At 38.6% G+C, this 16555-nt stretch overlaps 1 protein-coding gene across 1 annotated transcript in view; it reads right to left on the reverse strand.

Moving 5' to 3' along the window:
* Positions 1 to 516: 516 nt before the first annotated feature.
* Positions 517 to 16555, reverse strand: part of LOC149838985 (S-adenosyl-L-methionine-dependent tRNA 4-demethylwyosine synthase-like) — a 39459-nt gene continuing 23420 nt past the window's right edge. Inside the window, exons 3-8 of the mRNA XM_090008354.1 lie at positions 12176 to 12351; positions 6436 to 6629; positions 5882 to 5968; positions 2041 to 2198; positions 1751 to 1961; positions 517 to 947 (exon numbers count right to left, since the gene is read on the reverse strand). Of these exons, the coding sequence (XP_089864480.1) occupies positions 801 to 947; positions 1751 to 1961; positions 2041 to 2198; positions 5882 to 5968; positions 6436 to 6629; positions 12176 to 12351 (973 nt within the window). The 3' untranslated portion in view covers positions 517 to 800. The remainder of the gene's footprint in view (positions 948 to 1750; positions 1962 to 2040; positions 2199 to 5881; positions 5969 to 6435; positions 6630 to 12175; positions 12352 to 16555) is intronic.

Raw genomic sequence — 16555 nt, forward strand, 5'->3', positions numbered from 1 at the left:
CATATGTAACTCCATTCAAGGCCCCTATAAAAGTATAGGTATTTTTCCTTGAACCACCTTGTAAACGGGCAAACCGATGAAAAAACAAATCACCTTTTGTTCATATCCAGGCAAATTCTTTATAAAATGATAAGCAGCCGATATTGAAGGTTTTTCTTTTATTAAAATATACAGTCTAAATTGTGTGAATAATTAATCACATTAACAATTGCAAAAAAAATCAGGAAAATGGCCTCTACTCCCGTTCCGTTTTAGTACTAGTTTTCTGTTTAAGTACGATTCAAACGGGAGGGACCTCCCTGTACATATGCTGGCTGTGATGAGTAAGCCTGAGAATGTACCCCGCTGGCATTTGCGCGCCATGTATGAGTATGACAAGACTGGCGGAGGGAGTACTACCAACGAGGGACAGACAGGCTCAAAAGTAGTTGGAAAAACATTTTTTTTATATTCAACGGGCTTTGGGCTTTGGGCTTTGGGCTTTAAATGGTAAAACAGTCAACAGACGAACCCCGAAACCAAAAAATGCATCTGAAGTAACGCAAGTTGGTTTCGAATACATGACGCAACCAGAAAAGTATCCAATAGTCGTTCTCTTCTTTTACCCACACCCACACATTTATCAAGCAGATGCCGTCTTACAAGTATAAAAAGACCGCCGGTTTCCAGCTCTCGACATCCTTCCTTGTATTCCCTGATCATAAAATGCTCCCACCGGATAGAACTTGGTGTTTGATCGAGGGAAGACTTATTAGAGGCATACTGGAAGAGCGGACGGCATGGTTGGTGGTGGTCATGACTCATGATGGTGCATGTTCTCTATGCCGTCGCTCTTTCCTGTAGCGGGCCTGCTCTGGATCAAATCCACCCTCCTCGGCTCCATAGACAGCCCAACCAGGTGTTACGGCCATGTAGTCTTTGCTTGTAAACGGGTTTCCAGAAGCAACCTGGACAATCAATGGAAAAAGCGGGTAAAACACATGGGAAACAGGAGTTTCTCTAAAGAAAACGAGACACCCTTATGAACCACGAGCAAGCGTGTGCGAGGGACCAGGCAAGACTCCAGCAGATACGGCCCATACGGGTCTCATTTCTTCCCGTATCATGAGGGATCTGTTCTAGGGAAAGCAAAAGTCGCACGCACACACACACACACACACACCATCTGCACCTGTGGGTCACAAGTTCTTGAACAAATTGCAAATTGAACCGATGCTTATTTTCTGAGCTTATTTTGCTTGGCAACAAGCTTATTTTCTACCAACGGGGGCCTCTGCTTGTTTGATAGGAGCTGTTAGTGCCCGTCACCATGTGTTGGGACGTTGCAAGTTCAAAACCCAATGGTATGTTGTGTAACTGGTGGGGGTCTGCCTAACCCCAGCTTGCCTTTCAGAAAAAAAACACAAGCTTATTTTCTGAACTCATGATGTTTAACAGGCTGAACCTGAACAAAACGGCTCAGTCCAAATGCAGGCTTTTTCCCTTGTTATGCTTTTCACCTGAACTCCTGCATCAGGCTCTATGAAATAATCAGAATGCCGGAGCATCAAAAGGTGATGCGAAAAGCCAAACAGGGGGCTATTACTAGCATGAAATCTAACACTACCATTTCCAGAAAGCCCCCTAACTTGCTGGCTGTAAAAGATTGGCGAGAAACAGACTGAGATGCTCAGTTTGTGCTTCCCAAGGTATATATCACTGGGCACAACAATGGAAGGCATGAAGTGGTCGAGAAATCATAAAAATTTACCAGCGTGTGGAACTTCTCGTAATCGATCCATGTGAACCATTGACCTTGGACTTTAAACTTGTCCACCTTGGCAAGAAGCACACAACAAGAATGAACATGCTCACAGGCAACCTCATACTCCCCGTTACTTTTTTCTGCCAATGCTTCGGAGAAGGCTCTCACATCAGCATGCCATGGAATGTTTTCCATTGTCAGCTTGGAAGTAGCAGATCTACAAAGTTTATTCATCATGTTAGCAGTCTACAAAGGGATTCACAACCAAACTGGCAAGTCCAAGGAAATTAACTTACGAGCCACAGTAGGTCACACCCTTGATTTCAACAAAGTCAGGTTTACCAATGTTGAACAGGTTTGAATAAGCATCTATGTCCTCTGTATTCCATCCTTTGACCAGAGTTAGCCGGTAAACAGTGCGCTGCTGTTTTTCATGAAGTGCTTCAAGCGAACCCTGTTGCACTTCTAATAAGTAATTACAGTATCTTTGCAATATCCATCACATTGACAATCATAGAAATCCTTCATGATCTATGTTTCAAAAAGACTGTTAGAGGTTGCAGAAGGCCATGGATTAAAAACACTGTGACTAATTCTGACTCAATGTAACAGGTGGCATTCAAACCGGTGATCGTTCTTTTATTTCATCACATGACAGTAAAAATAAACAATAGAAAAATATATACAAGAACAGAAATCTCCATGACATTTAAGAACAAAAAAAAAACACAAAAATGGCATTTAAGAACAATTTGAGTAATACTTTAAGAGTTTTGATAATCATCCAAGAATCTGAAGTTATGAGTTGTGAGAAACTCTGATCCAGATCTACTAACTACCATGTGATGAATTCAATTCTAAAATCAAATAATACAGTGGGAGTTTAGCTGTGATCTTACGGTATTAACTGTCACATGGGTGTAGGTAGGAGCACCGACATGGCAAATCTAAAAAATATGGATACGGGGACACGGCTATATATATATATATATATATATATATGGGAAGTGTTACAATGCACAACCGTTTGTGCATTTTAATAACATGCATATTTGATTCTTGGACACTATATGTCCCTCAAAATGGCTTGTTTGTAATTTCTTTGTTAGGGTTTTTTGTCATTTGCTTAAAGAATTATTTTTTAACATAAACAGCTAATGACCGATCTACCCCTTCTATACCCTTTCCCTAACCTCTTTTCCCCTTTCATTTGATCTGTCCTTTCTTTAAAACCCTACTGTTTCCCTAACTTATCTTCCCTTTCATTCCATGGTTGCCCACCCATGTCTGGAAACCCATCGGAAAGCCAGAATACTATCTGTTGTGGTACCTGCCAAATCCCTCCTCAAAAACTACATTATTATCTGAAAGTTTCTAAAAAAAGAACTATCAACCAATGTTGTTCCTTGTTAACTACTAACCATCATCTGAAATTTAAAGTGAAGCAGCAATTCTAAAATGCCCAATGCCTATGAAAAAGAGTGATACTGGCAATCATGCACCATGCAAGATGTTTAACTCTGAATGAGGAATAAAATCAGTCACTAAAGCTCCATCTCTTTTCTTGTATCGGCAACATGTCAACCCTAATCAAAACATCTCAATGCTCCACCATTAAACCTAGAGAAAAGAGGAGCAAAACAAGAATCCAAATTGTGAGAAAAAAGAAAGAGAAATTACCAGGAAATGAACCCCAAAATCAAATGCAAAGCCTTGATTTGGAGCATCAAAATCCATATTCTTTCCTTAGAGAGAGAGTAATACTGTTGGAGATATTGAATGAGGTTGGACATTGAAAGACAACACGCAGGGCAGTATTCTGGTGACTTTTGGGTGGGTTTCTGGACATGAGTGGGGAATCATCGAATGAAGGGAAGAAGAGGCTAGGGAAAGGGCATAGAAGGGGATAGATCAGTCATTAGCTGTTTATGTTAAAAAGTAATTCTTTAAGCAGCCCAAAAAAAAATTACAAACAAGCCATTTTGAGGGGCATATAGTGTCCAAGAATCAATTGTGCATGTTATTAAAATGCACAAACGATTGTGCGTTGTAACACTATATATCATGAAAAAAGAAAATATGTTATTTTAAATATATAAAAAGGTAAAATGAATCTTTTTAAAAATAAAAAATGCAAGACGTTTGAGATTTTTCATTCTCTTTTTATTATAAAATATTTTTATTTAATTTACTGCTCTTTTTCCCCCTTTATAATAATAGGGGGGCTCCCCTTTTATAATAAAAGGGTAACCCCCATCCCCCCTTTTATAATAAAAGAGGAAGGGATACCTCGTAACCCCATCGCCACCGTCTCTCTCTCTCTCTCTTCTTGTTCTTCTTCTCCTCATCTTTTCTTCCTCTTTCTCTACCATTCCTCCTTCTCCTCCTAAGGCCAAAAGTGGGAAGGGGGAGGGTTTTCGACAGGGGAAAAAAAGATTTAGGATTTCGGGTTCGGTCTTAGTTGGACCCGATCCAACCCACAGGCCCAGCCCTTACCCATGCCCGCACCCGGTACCCATACCTGTGTCGGGCGGTGTCGACACAGGTACATGAGGTGTTTTGCCGTGTCTATGTGACATAGGATATTAATCAAGTAATCAATATTGTCAATATATAACATCTAAGTTAATGTAAGGAGAACATGTACAACTAATTAAAATCCAAACCTATCTTCATAATTTGTAAATTATGTCAATCTTGTGCTTTGTATTGCAGACAAAAATAAGATGAACTACCAGGTCAACCATCTTGTTTTCAAATCTTGGAAAAGCAAGAGTAACAAAAATTAAGCAGATGAAAAACATTAAAAAAAATATTAGATTTACTAACTAAGCACAAGAAAATTAGAAAAACCACTAATTTCGCAGAGACAAGACTGAGCAAAGAACTAAACAGCAAACACAAGGACATGGATATCCACTACATGATTTGTTTCAATTTTGAGGATATCCATACCTCTTGAATTAATGTTTAGAACTTTAGATACTTGGACAAGGATATCCAACACTGCAGCTGCCAATGGGTCAGGCAAGTGTTAGGTATCCAACCTGACCAAAACCTGAATTTCTGAGTATGACCAGTAATTTATATGCATTTTCAAGAAAAAAAATATTGTAAACTCTTTTTAAATGATATATGTCTGGTTTGGACTTCCATTTTCATTGTCTGACATAACCCAAACCTGGACCCGACTATGTGATATCTGGACCATCAGTGCACTCTAAGCTCATGGATTGCCCCATCCAACATGATGAGGATGTGCAAGGAGAGCCATATAACAAAGCACATAATGACATGCCAAAAAGTAAGATAAAGGATGAAAAGTTAAAAAAAACGTCTTGAGATTAAAACAATCTTCTTTTCTTCTTTTTTTTGATAGACAAAACACTCTTTTCTTTTCTTTTCTTTTCAAGGGACATGAAGATTTTGCAAAATTAAGACCAAAAAGCTTTCTAAGATGTCCATGTATCATGAAAAACCAATATCCTAGATTATGCCCCTCCAAAGCAGCAATTTTAACTCCTTGAACATACCTATGACCTTTACACCCTTTATCTTATTCTGTTCTTACTTTTTTGTCCCATTTATTTTTTCTTTTAACTTGCTTTATGTAAGTCAATCACCAGGACGTGGATATCCATGTTCTTGAGCATCCAATTAACATTGTATAGCCTTATCAGAGTATTCAAACACTACCTTGCACAAAATCAATCATCCATATCAAAAATAGAGAGCAGCGAGCGACATACAACAACTTGATATACATCGGCAGATGATACAAATAGGACTTTCCAAATGAATATCGCAGAAGAAGATACTGGAAGTTGGTATAACAGAAAAGAAAACAGAGAAAGCAGTACAAGCAAAAGATGCACATACTGGGATAGCCAGTTCAGATGAAAATAAGTTCCACATTTCAGTTAACCTATTCGAAACCACAACATGCTTGAAAAGCTAGATGCAATATCCCTAGGTGTAAGGCAACCAGGTCACATCCAATGCCGAAAGCTTTTAGTTCATTGTTGACCAGATTTTTTTCCAGCTAACAGTTGAATTGTATCAGTTGTGCATTGAAATAATTCTTTTATCAATTAACAAATTTGTATCAGTTGTTTGCTTAACATGTAAAACACCTACAATGAAGCGCTCCCAGAAATCTCCAAAGAGTGGCCTGTCAATTGCCTTCAAGCTCTCCTTATTGGCAGCATCCAAGCTCACATATAGCTGAATGCAAAATACGCATGCAGTCATATTGAAAGCCTACTACAATTTGGCACCCACTATATTTAAAGTATAAAGTCAAATGGTCGAAATAAAACATCAGCAAACCTGAGTAATTGGTTTAAGCTATGTCACACGGACTCGGCTCCAAGGTCGACGCACCCGCGTCGACACGCACCGACACGGGTGTGGCTCGGACTTGGTCAACCCGACCCTGGGTGCGGTCAATGCACCCAGGGTCATTTTGGTCCGTTTTTTGGATTTTTTTTTTTTTAAAAAAAAAGTTCTGGGCTATAGAATTTAAAAAAAAAATCTTGGGGGGGGGGGGGGGGGGGGGGGGGCTGCACAGTGGACTGTGCTGTGCACAGCCTGTGCCTGTGACTGTGCTGTGTCTGCACTTTTTTTTAAATATATATATATATAGCCGAGTCCCCGTGTCCAAAAATTTTAAAATCACGCCGCACCCGCACCCATGTGACATAGGGTTTGAGTAATCTAATCCTCTCAGGGAACTGTGCATTTGTCACCAAAAAAGTAGAGATATGCCTCCTGTGAAATTCATCAATGAGGGCATTTATCTCTGGATACATGATGGTTTCCCCAACAAGAGAAAGAGCAGAGTGCCTGGGGGTGAGACCTTCCAGCAAAGTCTCCTGCTTGACTCCTGTAAGAAACAGATCCTCGAGTTCAAAACTTGAAGCTGTTTCACAAGAATACATGGTACACATGAAAGAAACATCAGAATATATCCCATGCCAGAAACTATAAATAGCTTATGTAACAACCCGAAATCTAACCCAAATTTTGAGGATATATATATATATATATATATATATATAACAGAGAAAATATTCAATTTAAATCAGGTTAAGCATCTCGGGCACGTCACAAGAAAAATCAAAGCAAATACCATCCATTTCATTTCTAATAACAATTAATAATAAACAAAGTGTTCTAAACATTTTAATAACAGAATTGAAACTAACGACACTAATTCCAAATATCCCGGGAACATCAATAACTCATGTATCACGGCCAAAATGGTAAGGTAATCTGAATCGGACTACAACCAGTCTGAGTAGGAGAATATTATGATTTTGCAGATGTACTTTATAACAAGCATGCAATGTAATTGAATATTCAATGAAAAGCATAGTTGAGATAAAGCATGACATATTTAAACAAGTAACAGAGAACCAACCAATTGCATATCACATTTTTTATTCATGAACTAGCATAAATTGAATAATCACATGTTCAAGTAGAGAATCTCACAATCTTTCATATGACTGAAACACATAAGAAGTTTAATTTAAGTTTCTCTTGAATTATCCTGCGAGTACTTGCAGGTCAAGGCAACCATAACAGAAGAGAACATTCGAGAGTTTATTATGTTTGGCGTTTTATTAACCCGAATGTCTAACTGAAACTGAAATCCTAAGGGAGCGGTTAAATAACCGAGAGAACCTCCCGAAGGCCAAACAACATGATGCATCCTTAACTTCTTTAGAAGAACATGGAGCTACCGCCTAGGACAAATTGGTAGTCCGGGTCCCCTAACTCCAAGGACTGGGGACCAACGATTCATTGTCGCTCAAAGCTAAAAGCACATGTCCCCAGAGTTGTGTACCACCTACCCTGTCCAAGGTAAGCTGGAGCCTGAGTGGATTGCTTATCTTTATAATTTTATTTCCTGACTTTTCAGGGTTTCCCAGCTCTGAACCCAGTAGCTGAAAGACACTGGTGTTCACAAAAATTATGAATCATGCCCCGGTGATAGTATATTTCCAATCATTCATACCTTAGATAAGTATGTTAGCAATTTTATTCATTTAATTGTGCAGTTCCACCTAGAGTGCTCTGGTACCTTTAAATCAGATAAGCACAAATGCCCTGGTACCAGTGTTATTAAAAACGGGCCTTAAGGCACAAAAAGCGCGCCTCGCCTCAAGGCGAGGGGCTTTGTGCCTTGAGGCGCAGACCTAAGGCGCAAAAGCCCTGAGGCGCATGCCTCATATGCCCTTAGGCGTACGCCTCAGGGCGAGGCATGCCTCAAGGTGAGGCGTACGCGCCTCACCTTGTCAATGTGTTTTTATAAGAAATCTGCTCAATGAGGTTTGGGGGGACTTTCAAATCAACTGGGGTAACATCAACTTCCCAAGAGTTGTATTGGTTTCAGCACACATGAACTGGAAAGGTAAGAGATGAAAATTTATCTGGCGAGTGTGGGGCGTTATATGCTTGGAAGGCAATCTGAACTGAGCGCAACCAACGGATTTTTAGAGGAATATACACAGACCCTGCTGCATTACAGGATATATTAAGGTGGGAAGTTACAAACAGAGAATGGCCTCAATGCTCAACTGAATGGATTGGAGGTAACAAGGCCATTTTTGTGTGGATCGACTAGGCAGATCTGACCTCACAAATCACGACCCTACATGGCTGCTGGTTTCATTGTTTTTAATTTTGTATTTGTTGTTTTCTGTTTAAAGGGGTCATGATATCTCATCACACCCATTCATACGTTCTCTGTGATTTATATTGCTGAAGCAATGGAATTTATTCTTCAAAAAAAAAATCTCTTGAACTTGTTCGGTTCTTAATTTTCCTTCCATGCATGGCTCAAGGGAAAAAAATAATAGGTTTTGATGTTAATGAAACCTTATATGCACATACATTATGCATATGAAAGCTTCAACTGTGTATTGTGTCACGTGTCACCCGCACAGGCATGAGAGGAACAATATCACCCGTGTGATGGATAGCTTGGTTCCTCAGTATTGATAGTATATTTATCCTGGTTGCATGGGCAGGTGGCGCTTCAAATTAGCAGAACACAAGCATATGCAGATGCTACCATGGTTTTGTACTGTATTCTTTTCCTTAAAAAATTACTGTATTTTGGTGTCTTGTTTCTGAGAGAGCATTTTCAAGTCGTGCCCTTTCATATGTTACATCATTATGTTGTGTTGATGCATACGATTTTGATAGGTTTTTGCTAATTTTTGCCATTGGTGGCTGTTCATGTTGCTGAGATTATGCAAATGGATCGGTCGATGGTTGTCGACAACGAAAACCCGAGCGAGCGGCCCCAGATTTAGAATCCACCGTAGGTCATGGTGGCACCCCCAATTAATCTAGAGGATGGAGATGGGCTGATCATCAGATCAGGTCTGATCCATAAGAAACCTGGACCCCCGCCCACTGACCGCGTAGCAGGACCCGCGCCGGGGGGAGCCCCCGGACCCCCCTACTGCAAGGGCAAAAACTCTGAATCAGGCTCCACAACTCATCATCTAGACGAACCGACGTACCTTGAAATCTGAAGAAGGGTTTTTGGGAGAAAAAAATGATTTTTCGGTTCTTCCTCTGTAGAAGAATGGCGAGTAGCCGAGACCCAGAGAGAGAGAGAGAGAGAGATTTTATCTGAATTTTGATAACACTTATGCTTCGGTTTTGCGTCAGTTAACTTCATTACTTGCTGAAATTGGATTGAACACAGAAGGGGCCCATGCTTTCTCTACTACATATGGCTATTCTCTGGATATTTTTTTAGCTCTATTTTTTTTCCTGCAAATGCGGCAAGAGATCAATTTAATTGAAGAGAATTTTGGTTTCTAATGTATGAAAAACAACATAAATAAGAAGATCTCATGTTGTGATTGAATTTTGGTTTCTTAGATACTTAATTAGATCAAGTTGTTGCATTAATGTTACTTTTACATGTTAATCTCATATTTTTTCAGTATTTATTTGAGATTTTTTATTTTTTGTTGGTTGTTGCTTCATCAATAAAGCATTTTTTATTTATTTATAATTTTAGATATTTTTTATAGTTTTTTTAAAGTTTTCAAATTTTTTTTTAGGCTTACGCTTTACGCCTCGCCTCAGATTTTGGTGGAGCGCCTCGCTACGCCTCAACGCTTTTCACAACACTGCCTGGTACCTTTAAACCAGACAGGCAAAAATTAATATATTTCAATTTACTTGTGTATTCACTTTATAAAGTCGAGAGCCAATGTGAAACCTTCAATAGCGTGGCTTGGCAACTCATGTGCCAGCATTAAACCGACCCGCAGGCTCGGCTATGAGTTCATTATTTAAGAATGATGTAAGCCCTCATAGTGATATTCATTTCATCAAGCATAATCTTATGATTACTCAATCTTGAACCTAACACTAGGTATGAATAGGGCACAGACAGTCATTCCTTTGTATTAAAAAGTTTATAAACAATTAACTAATTTCATAAACAAGCTGTACATAGGTCAAATGTGCAGATTCAAGGATTTTCATATTAAACCTATATTTGGGATACTTTCCCAAAGCACTTTGCACTATACAATGAAAACAAAATATGATACATAAAACAACAGGGGAATTGGCTTGCATATGGTCTTGAATAAGCCAGGAATATGGCCAAGATAAACATGTTCACCTCTGAATGTGTTTCACAAATAAAGTAAGAGCACAATTGCATGATAAAGATGCTTTCTGCAACCAATATGATACACTTGCAACTTTTCTATAGTGAGCAATCAAATCTCAGACAATTTCATCTTGTGCAATAACTGATTCCTACAACTATCACGCTTTATCGTTCATCTTGAATCTACAATGGACCAATTCATGAAAACTTGAAAAGAAATGCATACAATCTGATTGCATGCAAATAAACAATTTCAGTAAACAGTCTTTCATTATCTCATACATGAATCAACTGCAGGCAATTAGATGGGATCCTTTTAGTCAGAAAAAAAAAATTACATTTCTTTACTACGTCATATTAATCATTAACGAATGTATAGCAGAACTTAGAACTAGTAGTTCAATAAGGGGTGATTAGATGCAGAACCGGAATTTAAACTGCAGATTTTGTACTTCCATAGATTTTAAAATCTCAGTTTTCCAGATACCGAAAAGTTGTACTGAAAAATCTGGATTTTCTACGTGGTGTGCATCTCTTGGGTTTTTGGTGAGCTTTGCTGATGATTTCTCCTAGAATTTAGGCCAAAGTGAGGCTGAGCTACCCATCATGCTTGAAGTTATCACAAGCACTATCAAAACTATTTTGTTATTTGTCAGAGACCGAACTGTCCACCACGATTGATTATACCAATTTTTCCTAACTTTGGCAAGAAATACCAACATAGCCAGGAATCTTGTCAAGTGCATATCAATTGAAAACAATGAACAAGAACCCTACTGTTACCGATCCCAAATTCCCCTCTACATATCATTTTCAAGGCATTCATGCAAATCGTATGTCCCCAGACAAATTACATTTATTTAGAAACCGCAAGGGTTCCAGAAAATTTCCACAATAGATCACGCAGATCAATCATACTACAAACCAAATCACGAAATAATCATCATTCAGAAAAAAAACAAAGTAACTTGGATCATGGCAATGAATATCAACGCAGGGTCAAAAACAAACGCACCTTGATTATATAGGCAAAAGAAAAATACCGAATCAGATTATAAATCCCACTGATCATTTCAGATTTTAAATGTACATGCCTATCGTACCAAAAAAAAAACGTAGACAGAATCATAGAAGAAATGAATGATTTTCGACTTTGACAAACACACAAAGTCTGATTATAAACCAGAATACAGAAATCTGAATCCCTTTTTTTTCATTTGGGTTGTGCCACAACTCACTACTTCCTTGATTCAAAACACGCACAGCAAAATCATAGAACTCCTACCTCTGAATCGCGAATCCCCTTTTACTTTTTTTTTTCGACTGCTGCCGTGAATCCGAGAGATCCCCTCTCCTGAGCCGCGCCACACACACACACACACACACACACACACAGAGAGAGAGAGAGAGAGAGGGATGAGGGTTTATGAAATGGGTGAGAGAGGTTCAGAGGGGGAAAACGTGAGGAAGAGGAGAGGAGTCGTGGGAAAACGATGCAATATTACTAAAATTGAAAAAAAGGATAAAGAAAATATATAATAACTCGTCATCAAAATGCTTACATGGAAAACCAAAATGGGCATAGTGTCAAGCAAACAAGAGGAAAGTTAAAGACAATTAACTACCCAATCAAACGAACGTGGAATTTCTTCAACCCATCCACAAGTACACTAGCTTTGCCACCTCAAAATCATCTTTAGAGGAACTCACCAAGTTTTAAAAAAAAGTCAAACACATTACGAGCTTATTTTTGTTGATGGCCAAGACATGGAACAAACCTGGTACTCCTTTCATTTGCCTAATCATTTTTGTATGCTGGACAATGGCAGCATCCACTATTTCTAAAGGATCATCCAACTTCCACCGCCAGATTTTTCCAACAGGATTTGTGTGGTGCCTCCAACAGAAAACACATTTATTTGCACATGCTAAGCTGGGGGTTGTCTCCATGCACCTGATCTCAATACAAAAAGTCAACTGCCATGATTTCTAATATAGCATTCTTAGATTAAAAGAAAATTGGCGATAGAGGCTACATGTACTATTGAAAATGAAAACTCTCTTTTTGCACCATGACCAAAAACTTGACAAAATGCCATTACAATCCACAGTCAAATTCAATACAGTCAGACAGTAGAAAACATATATCAATATCAATGCCATTTTTCTTTTTTAACATTACCTCTTTATAGCACGATCTTCCAACTAACATTGTGCTTTCACTTCCCGTGCATTTTCCAAATACCGCCAGATAAAATTCTCAAATTAAACGACCTCAGATCTGCTCTCGTATGTGCTCCTATCTAATATACTAGTGTATGTTGCAACAAGTGAGAAATGAGAATGGTTCTTTCTGAATGATATTCCTCCAGTTTGTAAATGATAGAATAATGGCACTATTTCTAGCCTCCATTGAGTGGGAAGCAAAAGCTGCATGTGGGAACCAAAAATGGAAGGTGACAGTTTAACTTTTATGTTGATCAGAAAGTAGGAAGTGAAGTGAAAGCAATATTGTGAATTGTTTACAAAGTGAAAACGGATTTGCATCAAAATATGGGAAAGTAAAGTGCACAAGAGTAAAAAAACAGAAATGAACATATTACAATCTATAACTTATATGAGACCATCGATTAGGGATGGCAGTGGGGCGGGGCGGGGGATAAGGTCTCCACCCCCCGCCCCGCCTCAAGATTTTATCCTCCACCCCCGCCTCCATCCCCGGCGGGGAATGGATTTTATCCTCCATCCCCGTTTCATGTCCTCCATCCCCGGTTCAAACGGGGATGAGGGGGGGGGGGGGGGGGGGGAAAGTGCACGTCCATCCCCGCCTCCACCCCCGGACGGGAATGGATTTTAACCTTCGTCCCCGCCTCCATCCCTGTTTCATACCCTTCATCCCCGGTCCAAACGGGGCGAGGCGGGGCGGGGCCCCGCTTTCCCCCGGTCCACTGCCATCCCTACCATCGATGCATCCATGGCTCACTTGGTTAAAAGAACAACTGTATACTTGCAATGTTGATTATCCAAAAAAAGAGCATATTGCAACACTCGAAAACAATAATTATGTAGGAAATGTTTGAGACAAGAATAATATTTATAAATAACAAGCTTACTTTGCATTAAAAATAATAAGAAACATGTATTTCAAAGTCTATAAGATCAACAAATCTAACTGAACATCGTGAAATATGTATGACACTTTATGTTGCACAAAATATAATAAATTTAAGCAACAATACCAAGAACCATGACTCTTGAACATTGGAGTGGTTTCTAATTGTTCTCTACTCGTTTAAGAGGCAAGCTATTTTCTGCTTTTGAATCACAGTTCTCAAGAAGTGGCCTTTCTACAATATCAATGTGCTGAACATTGGTAGGGACAAGGTTCTCCATATCATACATGTGTAATGAGATATGCGGAAATACAAAGAGTGCTATAAGCACTTACAATGTCCACCAATGGACACACAAAAGAGATAATAGCCAAGTTCACAAAGGACAACACAACACAAAATATAAATGCCTCTTTATTGAAAGAGAGGGAGCTCTCAAGAATGGAATTATACAAAGGGGTTCACCCCTATTTATACAAATAAAATGAGAGAAGGGGAAGGCCAAATGGCCTCAAAAGAAGAGCCACAAAGGGGGCGCCCATGGAGTCGTTGGGAGCCCCAACGACTCAATGGTGGGCCCCCCTTAAGTGGGTAAAAAAGAGGAAAATAAAAAAATAAATATAAACAATAAAAAGAGGAGAAAAACAAGTACCCCTAATGGGTACATGTGAAATGATTAAAATACCCCTATCGAGTATTGAATATATATATATATATATATTGATTACATATATTTTAACACCCTCCCTCAAGCTTTACGGGGATATAACCGAAAGCTTGCTGAGAAGGAACATAAAACGAGGAGCTGCAAAGGCTTTAGTGAAGAAGTTCGCCAACTGGTACTCGGAAGTAACGTAAGGCAGTGCTATGGTTCCTCTTAGGTATTCATCACGAACGTAATGGCAGTCCATCTCGATGTGTTTAGTACGCTCATGGAAGGTGTGATTGCTTACGATATAGATTGCGCTTTTGTTGTCACAACACATCTTCGAAGAAGTAGAGACGACTATGCCCATATCACTGAGGAGACTTCTTAGCCACACAAACTCCATGGTTGTAGTGGCTATAGCATGATATTCTGCTTATGTTGAGGACAATGATACTTTGTGTTGCTTCTTGCATCTCTAAAAAAATCATAGAGTCACCTAAAAAAACACAAAAAACAATAGTTGAGACTCTATCATTGAGATTTCCTCCCCAATCAGCATCAGTATAAACAATTAAATCAAGTGATGAAGAAGAGAAAAGAAAAACTCCCTTAGTTATGGTGTTTTTGATGTATCTAACTATCCTTAAGACTGCACTCATGTGCACAGTTATATGTGCATGTTGAAACTGACTGACTGAGTGGACGACATGAGCTATGTCTGGCCGAGTGATGGATAAGTAGGTCAGAGACCCAACAAGTTGGCGGTAGGGAGTAGGATCCTCGAGGAGTGTTCCATCTTCCAACCTTAACTTTGCATTGATAACTTCAGGGGTTTCTGTCTTCTTATCATTGGAGATACCAGACTTGAAACAAATGTCAGCAACAAGTTTTATCTGAGAGAGAATGTACCCTCAAGGAGAGTACGCTACTTCAATTCCTAAAAAATATCTTAAGAAACCAAGGTCAGACATGTCAAAATTTTCTTTTAAAACTTTCTTAATATCATTGATTCCTTGCTCATCACTTCCAGTGATGATCATATCATCAACATAAAGTAGTAGAATAACTATTGAAGACCCTGCACTTTTCACAAACAAAGCAGTGTCAGTATAGCATGAACGAAAATTCAAACTTGTCATTACATTGCTTAATCAATCATGTCAAGCCTTTGGAGCTTGCTTTAAACCATATAATGCCTGTTTAAGTTTGAGAATCTTATTTTCACCAATACATACTCCTGGTGGAGGATTCATGTAAACTTCTTCATTTAATTCATCATTTAAGAATGCATTCTTAACATCTAATTGATAAATAGGCCATTTTTCAACTGACGCAACCGCAATAAGAGTCCTAACACTAGTCATTCTAGCTACGGGTGTGAAGGTTTCTTCATAGTCTATACCGTATTCTTGAGCGTATCCTTTTGCTACCAACCGAGCTTTATAACGTTTTAATGATCCATCACTTTGAGTTATAATTTTGAAGACCCATCTACATTCAATAGATCTCTTTCCAGTGACTAAAGAAGTTATTTCTCAAGTTTTTGCCTTTTCAAGGGCACTAAGTTCTAAGTTCATAGCTTCAACCCATTGGGGAATGTTTTTGGCTTCATTATAATGTGAAGGTTCATGAAAAGAGTGTAACGCAATTAGACATGCTCTATACCTTAGGGTTAGAGACTCATAGGAAACAAACCTATTAGGAGGATTGGAGATTCAGCTGAATCTCCTTAAAGAGGTTTCTTCTATGTTGGAATCTTGAGAGTATTTTTCTAAGGCACTCATGGGAGCTTGTTGACCACGCCTAACATAGGTTTGGATGGGTCTATCATTTTCATTTTCAACATTACTAAGAGAAATATCCTCTAGATCATTCAACAAATCATTAGAGATTTCCTCTTCTTGAGGAGTCTCATCTTCTTGAGAGAGAAGATCAAATAAGAAAGCATATTCGCTTTCGTCAATGTCTTTAGTTTTCTCAAAACCATTTTCATTTTCTAAAAAGGTTACATCTTTGGATACATAGAGTTTGTTATTTTTAAGGTCGAAACATCTAAAACCCTTTTGATTTTTTCCATATCCTAAGAAAACACATTCAATAGCTTTAGGAGATAATTTTTCTCTTTTATGTGTAAGGACAAAACATTTACACCCAAAAATTCTTAATCTATTGAAATCGGGTGTTCTTTCAAATAGTTTTTCATATGGAGATGTATTTTGTAAGGATGAAGATATCATTCTATTTATCAAGTAAGTTGAAGTTAAAGCGGCTTCGACCTAAAAACTTTTTAGAATTTCTTTGGAAATAAGAAGTGTCCTAGTGGTTTCCAAAATGTGTCTATGCTTTCTTTCGGCTAGACCATTTTGTTGAGGAGTCCTAGGACATGATCTTTGATG

The sequence above is a fragment of the Nuphar pumila genome, chromosome 5, assembly GCF_984573655.1.
Source record: "Nuphar pumila chromosome 5, dmNupPumi1.hap1.1, whole genome shotgun sequence".
In the NCBI taxonomy this organism is placed as follows: Eukaryota; Viridiplantae; Streptophyta; class Magnoliopsida; order Nymphaeales; family Nymphaeaceae; genus Nuphar; species Nuphar pumila.